We start from the raw sequence: 19,440 nt of genomic DNA, 5'->3' as shown, positions 1-19,440 counted from the left end.
CAACAATCTGTCAGTTTGAGTAAAGGATAATGAACATGTTTACTTAAATATTTGCTAATATAAAGACAGCTATTTTAAATTATTTGACAGAACAGGCTCAGTGTTAAGTAACTTGCCAAGGTCAAACACTAAGGACTAAATTTAATTTTTAAAATTCTTTATTTTTAAATAAAAGTTTAAAAGTAATGTGAGTAGTATAAAATATTCAAATACAGGAATGTATAAAGTTGAAAGTCTCACGTAATCTACACTGTTCAAAGAAAGCCATTAAGACTTTTCTATGCATTATGAACATAAACACACACATTTTTAAATGAATTCATACATTTTTCTATCAATAGTTTGTTTCACTTAATATATCATGGCCATTTTTTCATGTCTATACACAATAAATGCACTTTATTCGTTTTAACAGACATAGATTTTCTTATATGGCTGAACTATGCGTTTTTTTAACCAATTCTTTTGATAAACTTTTAGGTTTTCTTCTATATTTTTCTACCATGTAATTAATTTTTATGCTTCTGTAGTAACTTACACATTGTCAGTTCGTTTCACTTTGTGTTCCAATTTGGAAAATAACTTCGGTATGGCCGTAATCTCTAATTTAATACTTGGATCTATGAAGTTTTGATATTGGTAGATAGTATATTAGTTTTCACTCAATTTCAAGCAATAGAAACCCAACTCAATGTAACTTAAGCAAAAAAGGGTATTTATTGGTTCACATAACTGAAAAGTCCAGGGGATATACTAGCTTCAGGCACGGTTGGATCCAGGGGCACAAACATTGTCATCAGGACTCAAGTCTCTCCATCATTTGGCTCTGCTTTCTTCTGCACTGGCTTCATTCTCTGACTGGCTCATTTGATATGGTGGGCCCTGGTGGTTTGAGCCTTTCATTCTACAAAGCTAAGCGACCTCAGTATAGAGAGCTTCTAAGCTTCTCCTCCTTCACAGTTCAGTAAAACTCCTAGGCTTCAGTATCACTAGACCAACTTGAACCACATGAACATTCCTGAATCAATCACTATGGTCAAGGAGATGGACTATGCTGATTGATCAGGTCTGAACCACGTGGACTGAATAGGAAGAGATGGTTCCAAGAAACATCAGGGAGTTGTTACAAAGAGATGGAATGGATGCTGGTCAATCAAAAACAAGTGATGTCAATGATAAGACCAGATACCGAAAAAGTTTAATCTCTCCTCATAAAGTTGATGGTAACAGCTGGCATTGTTACTTCTTCAATAATAATATTCTGACAAAACATCATGAGGAGTAAGTTCGTCCTGTATGCAGGAAGTTTGTAATCCATTTGGATGAAATAATCATGTCCAATAGCATACTTTAAATGATACAACAGTTTCAATACAAGTAAACTCAGTGGTCATGAGTCTGAGAGCCCAACCATCTTGCTGACAAAAACCAGGACAACTAGCCTCCCACTGGCAAATAGTTCTGCGAGGCTATTCAAGTCAGTGGTAAATTTTAAGTTCAGTGGAAAAGTTTTCTTGTGGTCTTTTAAGTATTTTGCCAAGGTGAACTGGTACATTTGTGTGAGTACTGGTGAATCAGACTTATCTCTATATTACTGCAGAAGAGAGGAAATGGACAGTGCTTTCGATCTGCTGTGCTCCTTCAGAGCTGGTAAAAGGGGCCACAGGTGCTGAAAATGATCAAATATAGGCATAGAGGGCTTACTCTACACTTAAAAAAAACAAAACTGCTAGTCAAGGAATATACAGTATGGTCCTTCCTGTTGTGAACATTAAGTCCTGGTAGGGTGAGGTGCAGCTTGCTTCTGTTCAACTCCTTGGCAGAACTGGGTATAAGATAGGCTAAGATCACTTGCAGTCTTGTCAAGCATAGCCAGTTTTATTCCAGCAACATGTCAAAAAAGGCAGGCAAGGGCTGAATCAGGTAAACAGGCAAGTGGAAGCTTCAGCAGGGCCAGCCATACCATTAGCTGGAATATGATCTGGAAGAACAGGAAGATTACTATCGAAGCTCTGTAAATTAGTTTTTACCCTAAGCACTCCAGGGTTAATCCATAGGGTTTACTCTGGATACATTTTTCTGATCTTAAAAGACCAGTCAGGTACAGCAGCTTTCATTTTCCTGTTCATCTGCCCAAGAACTTTCAGCTCAGGAAAAGGCTTTATCCTCACTTCAGACTTGAGGTTCTGTTTGGGAGTCTATGCTACATCTGGGAGTTATAAGGTTGGGAGAGGCAGGTGCACCAAGGTTGGCCCTACTTTCTTTGGTAATCAAGTCTCCATCCTCTTTAACTCAGCCCATCTCTGAGAATCATCTTATAAATAACTCAAGGCCTCAGACTGGTTGGATGCTGCTGCTGAAAGACTCAGATCAGATCTGAGGCATGGAGATAGTAGGCAAGATGCTAGGTTTGAGTATTAGGCTTTTTGCTTTGTCAACCATCAATTCTTACACACAGCATTCATTAGACTCTCGAACAGATGATCATCCTCACCTTAAGCCCCTCATTTTGAATGAGTTTGACAGGATTAAAGGGAATGACTGGCAGTGCAGATCAATGTCTTTTCCTGTAAAGGACGGGAGAAAGATAAAATTGAGCTGATGTTTTGAAGATAGTAGAAAAACTGAGTTTGTTGATAATTTTTTCTTTACAAATAGTAGTTGTGTATACAAGCAGGCTAGTCATCAGATTTTTTATTTGTTGAGGGTGAACGTCTAGAGTAACCAGACTTAGGCCTTGTTTGATGATTTGTAGACCAAGTCACATAATCACAATTAGTCTAGAGGATAAGAGACAAAGATATAAAGAAACCTTTCCCAACATTTAACCAGTGCATTCATTAAAGCAGTTAAGGACAGCTGGTCCTTAAGTTGACTGTGAAGTAAAGGAATGAGGTTTTCTCATGACACAAATCAAAGTTGACTCGTTTGACGTGATTTGGTCTGTGAGTTCGTGAATCGAATCCTTCCTGCAGAAAGCGATAAATTGTCTTAATGCCTGAGAGTATCTCATGGCAAGGAATGAAGTCAGCCACTCTGAATCAGTGTGAAACAACAGCATCAAGACAGATGAAATTCCATTAAAACATCCACAAGGACAAGGGACTGTGGTCTTGTGACAATAAGGAAGCCTTTCAGTCTACTGGTAAAATACTTAGCTGCAGCCTTTGTAGATTTTTTTCAAGTCAGTCTACATTTCCAGCAAAAAGGTAGATGATACGCAATTTGAGATGCCAAGCAAGTAAGCCATCATGGCCTGGCCAAAAGGCCTAGCTCCAAATATCCCTAACATCTACAGTTGATGGTACCAGACATCAAAAGATCTATCTTAAAACATCTCTCGTTGGCTAGAAGAAAATTTTCCACATGGCCACATTTTAAATCACACACACGAGTAAGAATGTTCAAAGACTGTCTCTTGTGGATCAGGGGTTACATGCAGTTAGAGCTGAGTATTCATAACTTTGGAGCAGAACAGGCAGAAATGCCAGTGATGGAGAAATTGTTTCAGCTTTTTTTTTTTTTTTTACCGTTATTAGCTCATTTATCTTGGAAACAGCAGTTAAACTGAATAAAAACCAAGGAGCAGTGTAACTGTCACTGGTAGAGTCATAGTGACTTGCAGTTTGAGAATAAGATGAATGATAACCAGGTACCCTTTTAGTAACGTTACCAGTATTTGAATTCTGCTTTCATAGTTAATGGTTATCCCTTGCACACGAAGTACAGTACCATGGCTGATGATGATGGGAGGCTCAATGTACAAGTCAGTCTAATATGGCCTCAGTGAGGCATCAACTTCAATATCAGCTTCAACATCTGGCAATTCAGGTATCTAAGGAGGATCAAGACTTCAAAGTCATGTATTTCAAGTACCACTACAGCATCTGGTGTTTGTGAAAAAAGTTGAGTCAAGGGGTTTGTCAGTGTCGAGTATGTACGAATTGCTCTCTGGCTATATCCAATCCCAGGAATCACTGGAAGTCCATTTAGGGGCATAGGGCTGTCAGTCTAGGTCCATTTGATACCACTTTCAGCCCATATGACTCTGGGGTGGGGGTGGGGGGGCAAAGATATGCCCATCTTCTTGCACTTTTCTGAGTTGCCCACAGTAAGTATTCCTTAGAATGTTCAGCATCAACTGAACTTGGACTATGTTGGGCAGAGGTACTGATGAAAATGTCATTCAGTTCGAACATATTGCTGTCTAGGGCAGTGGTTTTCAAACTGTGTTCTGAAGAATTCTAGGTGTTGTAAAGAAGTCTCCTTAGGTGTCATCATGGTGGTAAAGGAAGATGCTTGTTGCAGTTTTCAGGCCCCCCACTCCTGCTTCATCCAGAGCAGCTTCACTTTTACTCTGGGCTTCCACATAGTTTTCATTCAAAGGGCTTCACGGCCACAAAGCCTTTGGAAAACCAATGATCTAAGAATAAGTTGTTCACAAAATGCTGAAATACAAAAAATAGGTCACAGAAACCAGAAACTATGTGAGCAAAGCCTGTGGTAAGCCAAGGTGTTTTCCTATTCATTCTTTCCCTAATGTGGGCCACATTACAGAATGATGAAATTAACATTCAAGTCTACTAGAAATTGATGACCTGAAATTGAACACTTAAGTGACTATCATAGAACAAGGCTATCGGTTTTAAGTGACAATAGCACTGGGGTTTTTAGTCAGTATACAGCTGCAAAATGCCTTCATTTCTCTGTAAATACTACGCCAAGGAAGTCCATGGCTGGATGACTTCTCTTCAAGCGCTGATAAGATCTGAATGGGCCACAACTCAAATTCTAAGAAAAAATATCTCCTTCTCACCCCTCCTTCACATTTTCTCCATCCTTCTCCTGCTCCCTTCCCTTCCCAGTCTCCTTACCCATCTGAGATGCAATGCCCTCGAACTAGGTTTACAGCACAATTCCAGTAACAGAGAAATATATTGCTAAATGTCATGGAATTCACCCAATTTGGGGACAGAATTAACTTTTCCCCATTTCCCTCCCACGTATCCCCACAAATCTTCTAGAGGTTCCTTTGACAGAAAATAAAGGTAATGATCAAGATGAAGGACCCAGATGATGAAGACATACCAATTCAAGCAGTTACTGACAAAGTAAGAAAAAGGGGGTTTCAAAGATCCCATTTATTCCTGGGTCTCCAGGGCAATCTGTTGGCAATCATGAAGCAGGGGCTCTAACACTTTAGAGCAGTTTCCCCACTCCATTAAAAGGAATGCTGCAAAAGTAACATTCTGTGCTTGATTAAACTTAGGACACACTGGGCTAAACAGCTAAATGAGGCTCTTTGCTGCAAGCCTTCTGAAATCCTTTAATACACTACACTGCACTATGAATCAGGGAAGGGGATACGTTTTACAATATTTCCTACGTTAATAGACTACAAAAGCTCTCTACATATATGTATATATCATACATAACACACACACATACACACACACACACACACACACACAGTGTGAACAGTACTGCTCTAAAAAAATGGATGGCTCATTCTGTGTAAATATTAGTTTGGGGACAGAGGACCATAGATAAGATCTTGGTGTCCAAGACTATTAATATGACTGTGAAAAAAAAGAGGACAAGACATGAACAGGGATCCCCAATGAATTAGGCCACCTTTGGGAAAACCATGAAGATGGATGAGAAATCTAAAAGTAGCTTTGTGTTTTATGCTGGGTAGCCTTTTGTCAGATGATCATGTTCCTTGTTGACTGGACAATCTACCACCAAGGAGAAAGTCTGCTTCTAAACCTTAGGGGTGTTGTCATGTGATTCTGGTCTAGTAGCAGCTATCATAAGATTACATTTATGACATCCTGACTGATTGAGGGCACCAGATCAGGAAAATGGACACTTTTCTGGGGTTCCCAATCTCCAGTCATTCTAATACTGCAGGTAAAGTAGAGGCTAAGTTAATTCCAAGGAGAGAACTGGACTGGGAGTCAGAAGGCCTGGCCTCCATCACTCTGTAGCTGTGTCACCTTGGATAACCTTTTAAGTTTCCATTTCCTCATTTGCAAAAAGGGATTATAATTTGTTATTTTGATAATTAAATAAAGTTAATGCAAATAAAAGTGCTTTGAAACTGTAAAGTGCTATATAAACATAAGGGATTGCCATATAGGTTCTACCTGGATGTATCAAGAGGCCTTTTCTGGAATCTGATTGGAGCTTTGTGAGATGCTGTTAGATAAAGGGATTCCTTGGTAGAAATTCTTACATTTGTGTGAAAAGTCTGGTTCCTGAGTAATCCCAAAGAAGATGCTATGAGGAGTTCATTGTGCCTTTGTTTTAATCCCAGTGGGTTAGAATATCTGCCTTCTCATTCAGTAGGCTACTACAGATTTGAAGTGGAAAAAGGATAGGGTCCAGTGATCTGGATGGGATCCTAGACACTTCACGAACTTTAATCATTGGAGATTGTGGGGTGTGGTCCAATGTTGTTCTCAAAAAGATGTTGCCATTCTTCTGACAGTGTTGATAACTAAAAGTCCCTGGTCCAAATTTATTATGTGTCTCTGAAGGCTTTAACTGAAGAAACGAAATGCACACTCAAGGAACAAACTGGGCCTTTGTTGTGATAAAACAGCTTCAGCTATTTGACTTGAGGAGTCTGACTTTACTATAAAAGGCTGTGCTGAATCTGGGTAGACCAGGACAGGAGTGGAGGTGAAGGCCACATCATGATGGCTGAATGCCTCTTGGGTCACAGTGTCCATTGGAATGGTGTCTTCTTCAGCAGTAAGGTGGCAGGAATTACCATGGGCAAAACATCCAGGTACCAGATCTGTAGACTGATAGAACAGCACAAGGAAGGTGGTCAGAAGATCCAGGTGAACCCTCAGCAATCAGGAGGCACAGGACTGGAAGGGACAGGGACAAAACAGATAAGATAACAAACGCATGGAATTACAAACACAAGAATCTAACACTGGTGTGGATCTGCTATTAGTACATCAGCTACCTGATAGATACTAATTCTTGAGAAGCCTGCCTTAAAAGCTAACATGATAAAAAGCAAAAAAAAAAAACAAGTGCCTTATGATTAACAATTAGTGATAGGAACAGAAAAAGTTCACTGGCAAAGACTGTTTCCTCACTCTTGAGAACAAACTGTCTCAGGGAAGCAGCAAACAGGAAGTGCCCTGGGTCTCATACTTTGGGGGAGTAATTTGATTGCATTCAGGCTGCTAGGCAGTGATTGGTGGGGGAGAAAGAAGTGGCTCCACAGGTGGCATAAGAAGAACTGAATTTTAGTTTATATACCAACACCAAAGTAAATGAGGTGTTTCCCTTCTTCCTTTTCCAATGCCTTCCTCAAACTGTCTTATGACCTTGTACTTTTTAAAACCTGTCCTTAACTTTCATTTTAACAAGATTCCGTCTTGAGTGGGAGAGAATAAGGTACCCAAGGGAATAAGACCCTGGTGCTCGCACTCTTCTGTAATACCCTATGTAACATATCAGTTTCTCTTTACGTTTGAGAGCACCCTTACTCTTTTTAAATTTAAAATTAAAAAATAATAAAATCATGAAATGAAGGAAGAAACATGGCCCATAACTAGTAATCAAGAGTAATCAGGTTATCACACAGTGATTACACACTTACTGAGTGCTTATTCTGAGATAGCCTGCTCTCTAAATTCCTCTTTTCCATTCCATCACATGTGGTAGTACATGTGGTCAAAGATTTGCAAGACAAAGCCCTTGCTTTTAAGGGGCTTGCTATCTGGAAAGAGAGCAAATGCATGCAAATAATTACAGTCATGCGCTGCATAACGACGCTTAGGTCAACGACGGACCACATATACAACGGTGATCCCTAAAATTAGTACCACATAGCGTTATGTATGCAATAGGCTATACCACCTAGATTTGTGTTAAGTACACTCTATGATGTTCACATAACAACAAAATCGCTCAAGAATGCATTTCTCAGAATGTATCCCTGTCGTTAAGCGATGCATGACTGTACTTTACAAGGTATCACATACAAAGATAGGTAAAAGATACATAGCAACATGTCATGAAACTCAAAAAAGATTATTTCTGGCTAAAGTTAAGAGACTCTGGAGAAGAGAGCATCGGAGGTGGATACTGAGGAAATGCCAGTTTTGACAAGCGAAGAACCAGAGGATGGTATTTCAGGGTAGAGAAGAGAGCAAGAACAAAAGGGCAGAGATGGTAAAGAATAAGGCATTTTGGAAAATGGCAAGTACCGTAGTTCACTTTGGATGGAGTGTTGCCAGAGTTTGCACCAATGGTCTGGCAGAAACTCAGGTGTTCGAATTCCCAGTAACAGTGCTGGTGGCAGTGCTTGCTCAGTCGTCTCTTTTCTCAAAGCAAGGTCAATAGTCTCAAAATTCAAAAATAAAATATCCAGTTCCAGAGTTCCTGCCACATCCTGATGAGCTCTTCCAGGTCTCAGGTTCAGTTCTTGAAAATCTGGAATCCACGCCGTGGCTACACTGAAAGACATCTGCTTCAGCTAGTGCAGAACACTGTAGTGAAACCCTTTCAACCTCCTATCCTGGACATCTCACTTCTGTCACAGAATTTCAAGCTTAAAGTTCCAGTTGTTTTTTTCCTCCTTTCTCCTGAGGAAAGCGTCTTATCACCACAGTCTTTTAAGATTCTTTTGAGGTACCTCCAGATTTAATTACAAAAGAGCTAAAAGAACAACACATTTTTCTCCAAAAAAGTCATTTCTCTGGAAGTGAGATCATTAGTCTCTGCCCTTCAGGTAAAGGGAATAGTCAATTGATTTTTTCAGACATTTGTATGAAACAGCAGAACTGGCTAACACCTAACCAGACAAAATACACTTAAATGTGTTTGTGTTCACTTGCTCAGAGCTGTACCACTGGTAAGCACCACTCCACAACACGCAAATGTTTGAAATCCAACTGTTCAAACATTCCTATAGTGTTTGCTGGATAATAGCCTGGAATTTGATAAAAGCAGCTGACAATTAACAAAGAAGCAAAAACTGGCATTTTGGCCATCTTAGTAACACACTTGTAAGCAAATAGAATACAAAGCACGCCAGGAAAAAGTTAAGCTTTGAAATACTCTCAAATCTACTGATTTTGAGGTTCAGCAGAAGTTCTAACAAAACTTTTCAGAAAACGTTAACTTTCAATTAATAAGGACAAACTCCCAAACATCTTCAGGAATTCCACGCCTGGTTCAGTCTGTTCCAGGGAGCCAGTCTGCTAAAAAATCCACCTGCACCATTAATTAGCTGGACTGGGCAGCACCATTTAAAGATAAGCCCGCTCACTAGCAACCACACAGACTAGGAATATAAAATAGGAGCAAGTGACGGATAGCAACTATGGTCGTGGAAAATGGTCAATGCAAGTCAGAAAGGTAGTCAGGCACCAGTACAAGCAGCAAAAAACAAAGAGCTGTTGGGCCAAAGATTAAATAGGCTTCTTGACACTAGAAAACACATTCACTCCTAGTTTTAGCTGCTTTATATTGGGTGCCACTGTACCATAAGAATCAGCCACCCTTCAGGCACCCCATGGTGAAAAGACAAGACTCAAAATAGAAGCCAAACAGTGGAGTGTGGTTACCCCGAATATCCATTATGCATAGAAACAGCTCACATATCCCAGGGATTCAAACGGGGGTTTCAAATTGGTTGTGAAGGGTCCCAAATGACATCTAGGCCTCAGTTTCCTCCCCGTAGCATAAAGGAATTGCGGTTCTTAACTCTCTGGGTCACAGCCCCCCTTGAAAACTTGCTGGCGGTGGATCCTCATTCCCCTAAAATACACACTTCCAGTAATTTCTGCATACAATTTCAGGGAGTTTGCGGATCTCCAACTCCAATCCAAGGTTCCCAGGTTCAAAATCCAAGGATTGGGCAATTAAGTTTTCTTACAACTAAAAAAAAACCATTACAAACAATAATCATCCCTTACGAACACCGATGCTTTATAGTTTACAAAGCGCTTTCAATCCCACAAACATGGACAGGAGTAGGAGGAAACTGAGGCGCAGAAAATTACAGAGTGACTTGCCTAAGGTCACTCGGCCAGCTGGTGGCTAGGCCCGGAAGCAAACCCAGCTCTTCCGACTCCGGAGCTTGTCTCCCCACCCCGGAGCTGCCGCCAGAGCTCCTGCCCCTCACTAAGGCGGCATAAGCAGAAAAAGACAAAGTAGAAAGCCCACCACCAACCATCCCCCGGCCCCCTCCTGCCCCCCCAACTGGGTTCTTGCAGGCCCCGAAGGGTGGCGCCAGGCCTCCAGGCCAGCCCCGGCCGCCCCCGCCTCCCCAGCCGCGCCAAATCCCGCCGCCGCCGCCTCCCCGGGAGCGGGGCGGAGCAGCTGCCCGCCGCCGCCGACCACCCGGACGACTCCTCGTCGAATCGCAAACGCATAGGCCGCCGCCCGAGTTCTGCGTACGAGAAGAAAGACGCGGCGCGAGCGCCAACGGCCACCGGGCGCGCGCCGCGGCGGCCGGGCCTGCGCCCCAAGAGCTGGATGCCAGAGCAGGAGAAAGAGCCGCCAACCGATCGCTCGATCGACCGCGCGCCCGCTCCTTCGCCCTACCAGACCGGGGAGGGGGGGAGGGCGCGCCAGGGCTTCTTCGAGTTAGGGGCCTGACTCCCCGGCGACGAGACAAGATGGCTCCTCCGGTCTGCGCCGCAGCTACCGTCCCGGCTGCGTCGCTCGGCCCGCCCCCGGTACTGTTTCTTTAAATGGCGGAGAGGGTCAGGAAAGCAGGAAGACTGGCGCGAGCTCTCACGTGACAGGGGCGGGCCCGGCTAAACAAGATCCGGTCACGTGGAGACACGCTACCCACCAATCAAGAGGCGTCGCATCAGGGCGGGGGCGGGAGGAGCTGCGGCTCTGTGATTGGTCGAATGCGCCGCGGAGGCCTCGGGGGCTTGGGGCGTCGGGGAGTGCGCGAGGCGGCCCTCGTTGTGTGCACTAGCGGAGACAAAGCCGTGGCTGAGGTGGCGGTGGCGGCTCCGGCAGCGGCGGCGGGGCAGTCCTAAACGCCGAATTTCGTGGTGCTGAGTCCTGTCATCTATCTCATCCAGCGCGGTGCGCGGGCGGCTGATTTCGCGGCGGCGGCGTCAGCGGCGGAGGCAGAGGCGGCGGCAGCACATGGTTCCAAGAGCGCGCTGCGGTTGTTGGGTTCCAATTCCGTGGGGAGGGACAAAGGCAGCTGCGAGCGCCGGGCAACGCCCGGTCGGGTGCTGTGCTCGCCACTGCCTTGGATCCGGGCCTTGAAAGCTGGGACTATCTCCTCTCTGTGAGGAGGCGGCCACGGACCGAGGCGCGGGGAAGGCCCTGAGAGGCTGAGTCCTCTGTCTGAGGGAGGTGGGGGAGGGGCGCAGCCCGCCCGAGGTGATTTGGGCGGGTCAGTTCTGAGGCATTTTAGTGGGTCATTGTGAGGTAATTTGACCCACTCCCCTGAGGAGATTGGGGCGGGACAGCAAGCGAGGTTTTGTCTGGGCTTTGAAAACAGAAATCGGCTGTAGCATTTAGATCTTTCAGTTGGGAGGTGGTGAATCCGGAACTAAACGCCATATGCACTCCATCGACATCGTGGTTACCAGTCGGGGGCCCTTTTAAGGATCCTGCAATCATTGGTGGCGAAGACATGGGTGATTGTCCAGATTTATAACAGAAGTTGATAAATTTGCAGATTGGTAAATTTCCTCACAGGACATTTAAAGGAACAACAACAACAAAAGGCTGGAAGAACACGAAGACGGCGCAGTAATAAAATCGCCGACTCCAGAACCATCTACTGCAAGACCATCCACATTCGACTCATTGAACTATCGCAGCTTAACGCTAAAGCTCCTTAAGACTACAGATTTATGACGTATTCTTTCCAAAATAATACAACATAGTCGTTCAGAAGATAAAAAAAAAAAGTTAAAGGAGAAATCAATAGTAGTTTTAGACATCTCTTTGAATGTATTTTGGATAGGTACTAGGTAACCTTGTTTAACTGTAAGGAGCACAGACTTACCAAACCTTTACTGGAAAGAATCCTGGGAAATCGATTCCATTGTAAGGTTTATTTCCCAGTTAGTGAGTAAAGGACTTGGAGACCAAAGCGCACTCATGGCTTTCACAAATTACAGCAGTCTGAATCGAGCTCAGCTAACCTTTGAATATCTGCATACAAATTCGTAAGTATCCTATAGGTGCTACTGAGGTCACTGATAACTCATTCCTTGGTATTAATATGGAAATCTTTTTCCCAGAAAATCTTGCCTTTTCCGTTTTTGGAATGTATCACTGGATGAGTCTTGAGCTCGGTATTGAAGAACTGAGATCAGTGAAATATTTGTTGCTAATCCGGAAGAATATGATCTTCATTTATTGGATCAAAATTTATTTGGTCAAATGAAAACTAGTTATTTGAAGTCAATATATTGAGTTGTTTCATTCAAGTATTTGATGGGAATCCAGCAAGTACTGTTCTTTGGATCAAGAAAACTTGGACTGTTCTAGTATCAACTCTCTCCTCTTTAGTGACAACAGCTGAAACAGTTGGGTTATAGCAAGTCTTCTCTTTAAAACAAGGAAAAACGAAAAGAATGAAGACATTTGATTGACCACTTGTGAGAAGAAATTAGTAGTTTATTTTATTTCTGTGAACAGTTGGCTTTATCTTCCTGGAAAATTGATCCCTACATCCAGTATAGTTTGTATATGCTAAGCAGGAAATGCCAACTTGTTTAAACCCATCATTTAAATAGCCTTTCCCCAAAATGTGTGCAAATCACAGAGCACGTGCTGTGTTCATAGTTCTTCAGTTCATGGAGAGATTACCATCACCCCACTTTGGTCTGGAATGTTTCAGGGTTAATCCTTATGTCCACTGTCTCAGAAGTAATCCAATGGGGTCATAACTACTTAGTGTTTTAATACATTCATTCATCACTTTTGAGATGAAGGTAAGTATTCTACCATTTTAGTTGCTGGAGAAGTGATTAGCAGCTAAATGAATGGCCCAGCGATCTGAAGAACCACCTTCAGGGTTTAGCATATAGACTTCAATTATCTGGTAACAGTGTAATAATTTTTAGTCTTTTATGGGAAAGGACAACATATTATTTGTGATAAAGTCTGTAGTTTTTTGTTTGCTGTTTTTCCTACCAAGGAAATAAAAATTTTCTGAATAGTGAAGTGAATTATCAAATTATCAGAATCTGATTTTATTTTGATTTGTTTAGGACACTTCTTATTGAACAAGAGCGTTTTACAGTAGGTACCTTAGAGGTCATCTAGGCAAATTCTCATGCTATGGATGATGAATCTGAAATCCAGTTAGATAAGGTTGCTAATCAAAGGTTACTTATCTAGTTGGTAACATAACCTTGGGAAGAACTTTGAATATCCTTTTTTATATTTGAACTGCCATGTTAAGAACAAGCAGTTGAAGGCCACTTAGATGTTCACAGATGATTGTGTTTGATAAATGGTTATCTCAGTTCTGAATTTTGGAATGAGGGGCCAAATTTGGAATGACTATAATTTTGGAAGACCATGAACTGGGACTTCAGAAACTGAGTTCTTGTTCCATCTTCCCCAAAGACTATTTCATGGTAACATATAGGCATACCTCGTTTTATTGTGCTTTGTTTTATCGTGCTTCACAGATAACTGTTTTTTACAAGACCCTCTACCCACAAAAAGATTACGACTTGCTGAAGGCTCACATGATGGTTAGCATTTGTTAGCAGTAAAGTAGCTTTTAATTAAAGTATGTACATTATTTTTTTTTGACGTAATGCTATTGTACACTTAATAGACTACACTGTAGTGTAAACATAACTTTTATATGCACTGGCAAACCAAAAAATTTGTGTGACTCGCTTTATTGCGATGTTTGCTTTGTTGCAGTGGTCTGGAACCAAACCTGCAATGTCTCCGAGATATGCTTGTAATGGTAACAACAGTTGTTTCATGTTAGTCACTGTTTTAAACATGGTTGAAAGTAATCTTTATAGTAATCCTGCAGGAGTAAGGATTATTCCTATTTTACGTTGAGGAAACTGAGGCTCAAAGAGATTTAAGTTATATGCCAAAGGTTACAGAGCTGCTAAGTGGCAAATTTAAGGCAATAAGATCTGGCCACAATGGTTAGTAGTTTTAATGATTAGGCAGTACTGACTAGTTAATTTTACCTTCAAAGGCTTGTTTCCTTGTCTATAAAGCAAAAGGCTTACTTCCCACTTTAAAAGTCTTCAATTTTAGTTTATCTCAATGAGCCTCTAATTTGAGGATTCTGGGATATTTCTTTTGCTATTTTATAGTTTATTAACAATAGGTGGACAGATCCAAGGCAAAGAATCAAACCTCAGTTTAGTCACTTGTTTAAAGTGAAATTGGAGAATTTTCTATGAATTTGACTTACCATGTTGAACTGGAACCACCTACTTGCATGAACTTTTGCGAGTTGGATGTATCATTTTGGAAGCTTTGGAATTTTTTTTCTGGATCACACCTTTGAAGTTGTCTACTTTTGAATGTGACCAGTCCTGCCAAAAGAAACTATGAACTCTAGAACATCAAGATAAGTTTTTGGTTTGTAACCGATTTCAAGAGATTTCTTTATTGTGGTGACCTAACTGGAAGTTAATTTCTAGAGGAAACAAATTTTTAGGTTTTCATAAGATGTGACTTGTTACTCGTGGTGATGGTAGATATAGCTCCTCTGTGTCAAGTAGTATAATGTGACCTTCAGAGAAGGGAACATGTCTTACAGTACCATCTCCTTTGTTATAGTTTTTAAAACGCAAGACCATTTTAGGGTATCTGACATTTACAATATTGCCATATTGTGAATTATGAAAGAAATGACCCTTTACTTACCTGCCATTTAATGTAGACTTGCAAGCAGAGCCAGGCTAGAAGGGTGGAAATCAGTGTGGTGCAGTGGAAAGAGCATGGGCTTTGGAGCCAGCCAAGCTTGGATTTGACTGCTTCCTGGCTGTGTCCTTGGGCAGCTCAACTTCTCTGAGCCTCAGTTTCTTCATGTATAAAATGGGGCTAATCTGACAGACCGCGTTTATGAGGATTTTGTAAAATAATGTATATAAAGTAATAGCTCACACTTGGTACATAGTAAACATTGAATAGATGATTATTATTTGTTTTATTCATAATATTAGCTTATATAAACCAAAAGTTGATCGTTGTGGTAGCAACTTGCTGTTTGGTGCTAGTCATTAGGCAAATAAATTCTTAGTAAATTCTGGAGCATCTGTTGGAGATAATAAATATCTGTCTTGAATTTTTTTTTGTATTAGGTCTGTGATAACTATTGATGGTTATTCTCTTGGTTACATCAGCATTCAAGTTTAAAGCAGGCCTGGGAAATTCTCATTATGATATGAAAGTCTTAGGCTAATTTCTTTTAATCCTGGATGTTGCTAGTAGGAGATGATAAAAGATAGGGTTTTTAAATAAAAGGAGTTTTATGCTGTTATTACTCTTGGGTGGTAGGTTTAGTGACTGCTAGTAAAAAGTTCATGAGAAATCTAGGTGCTAGATTCCATATGTAGTGGTGATAGTGATGTTCCTTTGGCATAAGATGTGAATCTTAAGTCACTCCGCACTACTACTAAGTGGTCTGATACAGCAGGGTGCTTCGGCATAAGATGCCTGCTTTCTTTTTTTTTTTTTTTAATAATTTTATTTATTTATTTTTCCCCCAAAGCGCCAGTAGATAGTTGTATGTCATAGCTGCACGTCCTAGTTGCTGTATGTGGGACGCGGCCTCAGCATGGCCGGAGAAGCGATGCGTCGGTGCGCGCCCGGGATCCGAACCCCGGGCCGCCAGCAGCGGAGCGCGAGCACTTAACCGCTAAGCCACAGGGCCGGTCCCAGACGCCTGCTTTCTATGTCTGTTCCTGTTGGCACGTTTAGTAACTTATTATCTTGGCTGTATAATATTTTTGGGTTGTTTTATCCGTATGTGAAGTTAATGTAGAGGAACCTGTCAACTCTAGGGACAGTATTTCTAATGACTTATAATCCTATTGAATGTAGGTTCACAATCTAAATATACTAAAGCTATTCAAATGTAAACTGGTTGCTCTAGAATTTCTCTGCTTTATTTTCTAGCGATTAAGGCAATTAACTCTTGTCAACATATCCAAGAACTCAGCAGAAGCTATCACTGTATGATTGGCTTATGGGTTTAAATCTGTTGGTTTAAATTCAGGCTGAATATAAATAGGGAGACCATTTTCTTTATATAATGAATAGATTTACACGTGAATTGTTACTGGAAATGCTGAGCTGCAAAACTATTTCGTTAGTGGCACAAATGGTATAAAAGCCATGAAAAGCTGAAAGAGTTTGTTAAAAATTTTTGTGTTTTTCGAGATGGTTGATCTTTCTTGGATCACATGCAAAGGATCTTTAGGTCTGTGAAGTAACGAATTTCCTTTGATATTTATTCAAGTATCTCTCTCAAATGCTAGCTGGCAATGAGTACACCTCTTTGAATGTTATTTGAAAAAAAAGGGAGAACTTATGCAGTTGATATGTTTTGGTTCTTATGATTTTAACATATATTTAGAACTCTGGCGTTAGCATTTATTGGTAGGATCAATTAATCAGTTGGAGGTCTGGAGAAGATTCTGAGTTTTGTCACAAAGGGCCACTTTTATGATGTGTCAGTATACATCACAGAAGTGCCCCTTAGCTACATTTTAAAGACATCTATTAACTTACCTGAACTATGTATGTGTGGAACAGCATTGATACTGTATGGAACAGCGAAGACCATTTGGAATGTTTTCTTTAGATTCTAAATGTGCAAGGCACATTTCTAAACATTATATAGAAAGCAGTGAAAACTTGGCCAGAGGTGCTTTGTGCTTACCCTTTTGAGATCTTACTGAATTCAAAATGTCTCTCATTTTCATGTGAAGCAATCAGAAATATGTATTGCTGAGAAGCAGTTTCTATTTCTATTTTTGGTTTCTTTGCCCTGATGGGAAAGGTTATTAGAATTAGTTTTCCAGATTATTTGTATTTACCATTCTCACTGCCAAAAGCTAGATATTTCATTCTTTAATTTATTTATTCCAAAGATATGTGCATACAAGTTGTAGTCTCATTGTTATTATGATTGTGTTCTTGTTTTTTCCCAGGAGCCTAAGTTTAAGTACAGATTCTTATTGAAATGAGAAGTACTGCAATAGAATTTGTTATTTTATATTTTTATATAACACTCTTCAAAATTAAAAATTTAGAGAGTAGAAAACTAATTTACTCTGTAAGTTTCTCAGTCACTTTTAAGTCAGACGAAAATAACTGGTTGAAAGCTTGAGAGCAAACGTTGTTACTTTTTTTTTTTTGTTTTTCTGGTTTTTGTTTGTTTTGTCCTATGTACCATTTTTTTTATTGATGTTTTAATAGTTTATAACATTATGAAATTTTGGGTTGTACATTTTTGTTTGTCCATCACCATATATACATCTCCCTTCATTTCTTGTGCCCGCCCCCTACCCCCATTGCCCCTGGTAACCACAATACAGTTTTCTCTGTCCACGTGTTGGTGTATATTCCACACATGAGTGAGATCATACAGTGTTTGTCTTTCTCTTTCTGGCTTACTTCACTTAACATAATACCCTCTAGGCCCATCCATGTTGTTGCAAATGGAACAATTTTGGTTAGACGTTTTTTAACTTATGTTACTGTCAGCAAATTACCTTAATTTTCCAGCTTATTTCTCCCTATTTCTTTAGTGGAGTAATCTACAGAATACTTTTATGTTTCTTAAATTGATAATTTGAAGAATTTAAGATGATGATTCTAGAGACTTAAATATTTTTAATAATTAAAAAAGATATGGATGTTTTATGCAGGTTTTTCTCTTAGAAATTTTTTTGTGTGTAAAATAATTAAGACTTGAATTTTTTTGGCCAGAAGAATTTGAGCTCTATTTTCTAGGTGAATTAGAGATAAAATTTCTACCTTTTGTTAGAATGTATTTATTGGTGCTGCCCCTGGATTAGCAACAGATATATTCACTGATCTCATGGGGAGAAGTTGCTTCTAAAATTCCAAGAACTGGTAGTTTTAATTCAAAATTTGTGTTTGTAAAAATTTGAAGATTTACTTGAGGGAAAACCGGTGTTCAAGGACAGTTCAGTTTTGGGTATTTATTTTATAAAAAAATGTTTCACAATTTATTTTAAACAATATAGTAAGTGATCAGAGATCCTAGATGCTGGTTATTTAATATTGGTATATTTCATTGTAAATTTTTAGAAATTTTCACTTTATCTACTGGTTGAAACTGTACAAAAAAAATCAGCTGGAATAATTTGGTTACTTTTGAAAAATTGATGGTGATGTATTATGTGGATTAATGATTTTATATTTCTTTAATCAAAAGCCAAGATTTCTCGGTGGACACATCCTACTTTTATATCTAATGAAGATTATTATGGGAAATAGCACAAATTAGAGTGTAAATGGAGTAAAAATTGTAATGATACATTTTATGCATAAATATCATCTTTATTGAGTTCTGAATAACATAGTACTTGTGTATTTACCCAACGCAAACTTCGAGCAGCCTGCTGGAGGAGATGACCATTGGCTACCCTCCTTGAAGAAGTTAACTTTAACAGGGGCCCTAGGAGACCACACCCATCTCTTGTCTTCCTAGGAGGAATTATTCAAGAGTGTCTTGGATTCCTTTCTTTAATGTGGAGAAAGTTCTGTTTTTAGCCAGAATCAGAGAAAGTCTTCTCACTTTGAAATGGAATATTTTTGCTTATAAATTGCACAACCGTGGATGGGTTTTCTTTTTCTTTTTTCTTTCTTTTTTTTTGCTGAGGAAGACTGGCCCTGAGTTTACATCTATTGCCAACCCTCCTCCTTTTTTTTTTTTCCTCCAAAGCCCTGGTAGATGGTTGTATGTCATAGTTGTACATCCTTCTAGTTGCTGCATGTGGCACGTGGCCTCAGCATGGCCGGAGAAGTGGTGTGTCGATGCGCGCCCGGGATCCGAACCCGGGCTGCCAGCAGCGGAGCGCGTGCACTCAACCGCTAAGCCGCGGGGCTGGCCCTGGGTTTTCTTTTTCACCAGTAGATCACACACAAGTATTGGCAAAGCAGAAGGCTAACAAGTTGTCCATTGAGCATGCCTTAGAGATGCAGAAACTGACAGCTGGTTAAGACAACAAAAAATAAAATACAGGCATTTTTCTAGACAGAACATGAATAGTGAAAAACACTGCTTTTAGCAGTAGTACACATAGGAATCTTTACTGCTTCAGAGTGGATTTTACTATTGGACATAGAATCAACATTTCTGAGTAGATAGCAGGACTTGATAGATTAACACTTGACAGGGATTAGCGAGCTCTGGAAAGACTTGAATTTCGGAGAAGTTTAAATTTCAGTAGTGTA

The 19,440-nt window shown here is 40.4% G+C and overlaps 2 protein-coding genes across 5 annotated transcripts in view; one reads left to right on the top strand and one right to left on the bottom strand.

Annotated features, from left to right (window-relative positions):
• Nucleotides 1-694: 694 nt before the first annotated feature.
• On the bottom strand, nucleotides 695-11,643 carry TUG1 (taurine up-regulated 1). The gene is made up of 4 exons (XM_058532237.1): nucleotides 11,595-11,643; nucleotides 10,835-11,026; nucleotides 8,238-10,616; nucleotides 695-6,881 (listed from the first exon to the last, which is right to left on the bottom strand). The coding sequence occupies exons 1-3, from the start codon at nucleotides 11,641-11,643 to the stop codon at nucleotides 10,159-10,161; spliced, it is 699 nt and encodes a 232-aa protein (XP_058388220.1). The 3' UTR covers nucleotides 695-6,881; nucleotides 8,238-10,158.
• Nucleotides 10,947-19,440, top strand: part of MORC2 (MORC family CW-type zinc finger 2) — a 39,588-nt gene continuing 31,094 nt past the window's right edge. For 3 of the 4 annotated variants that reach the window (XM_058531794.1, XM_058531792.1, XM_058531791.1), the window contains exon 1: nucleotides 10,947-12,182. In XM_058531794.1, the coding sequence (XP_058387777.1) occupies nucleotides 12,115-12,182 (68 nt within the window). In that variant the 5' untranslated portion in view covers nucleotides 10,947-12,114. The remainder of the gene's footprint in view (nucleotides 12,183-19,440) is intronic. The other variant, XM_058531793.1, reaches the window with a different exon arrangement.

Source organism: Diceros bicornis, chromosome 35, assembly GCF_020826845.1.
Source record: "Diceros bicornis minor isolate mBicDic1 chromosome 35, mDicBic1.mat.cur, whole genome shotgun sequence".
Classification (NCBI taxonomy): Eukaryota; Metazoa; Chordata; class Mammalia; order Perissodactyla; family Rhinocerotidae; genus Diceros; species Diceros bicornis.
The sequence above is the reverse complement of the archived record's forward strand: the minus strand, read 5'-3'. Positions and strand labels throughout refer to the sequence as shown.

Bases quoted from the DNA above. Each gene is read 5' to 3' on its own strand.
- TUG1 (XM_058532237.1), bottom strand. From the start codon at position 11,643: ATGTCTTCGCCACCAATGATTGCAGGATCCTTAAAAGGGCCCCCGACT. The intron at 11,027-11,594 runs GTAACCACGATG...TTCGGCGTTTAG, and splicing joins CTTAAAAGGGCCCCCGACTG to GACTGCCCCGCCGCCGCTGC. The intron at 10,617-10,834 runs GTGGGTAGCGTG...CCTAACTCGAAG, and splicing joins GATGCGACGCCTCTTGATTG to AAGCCCTGGCGCGCCCTCCC.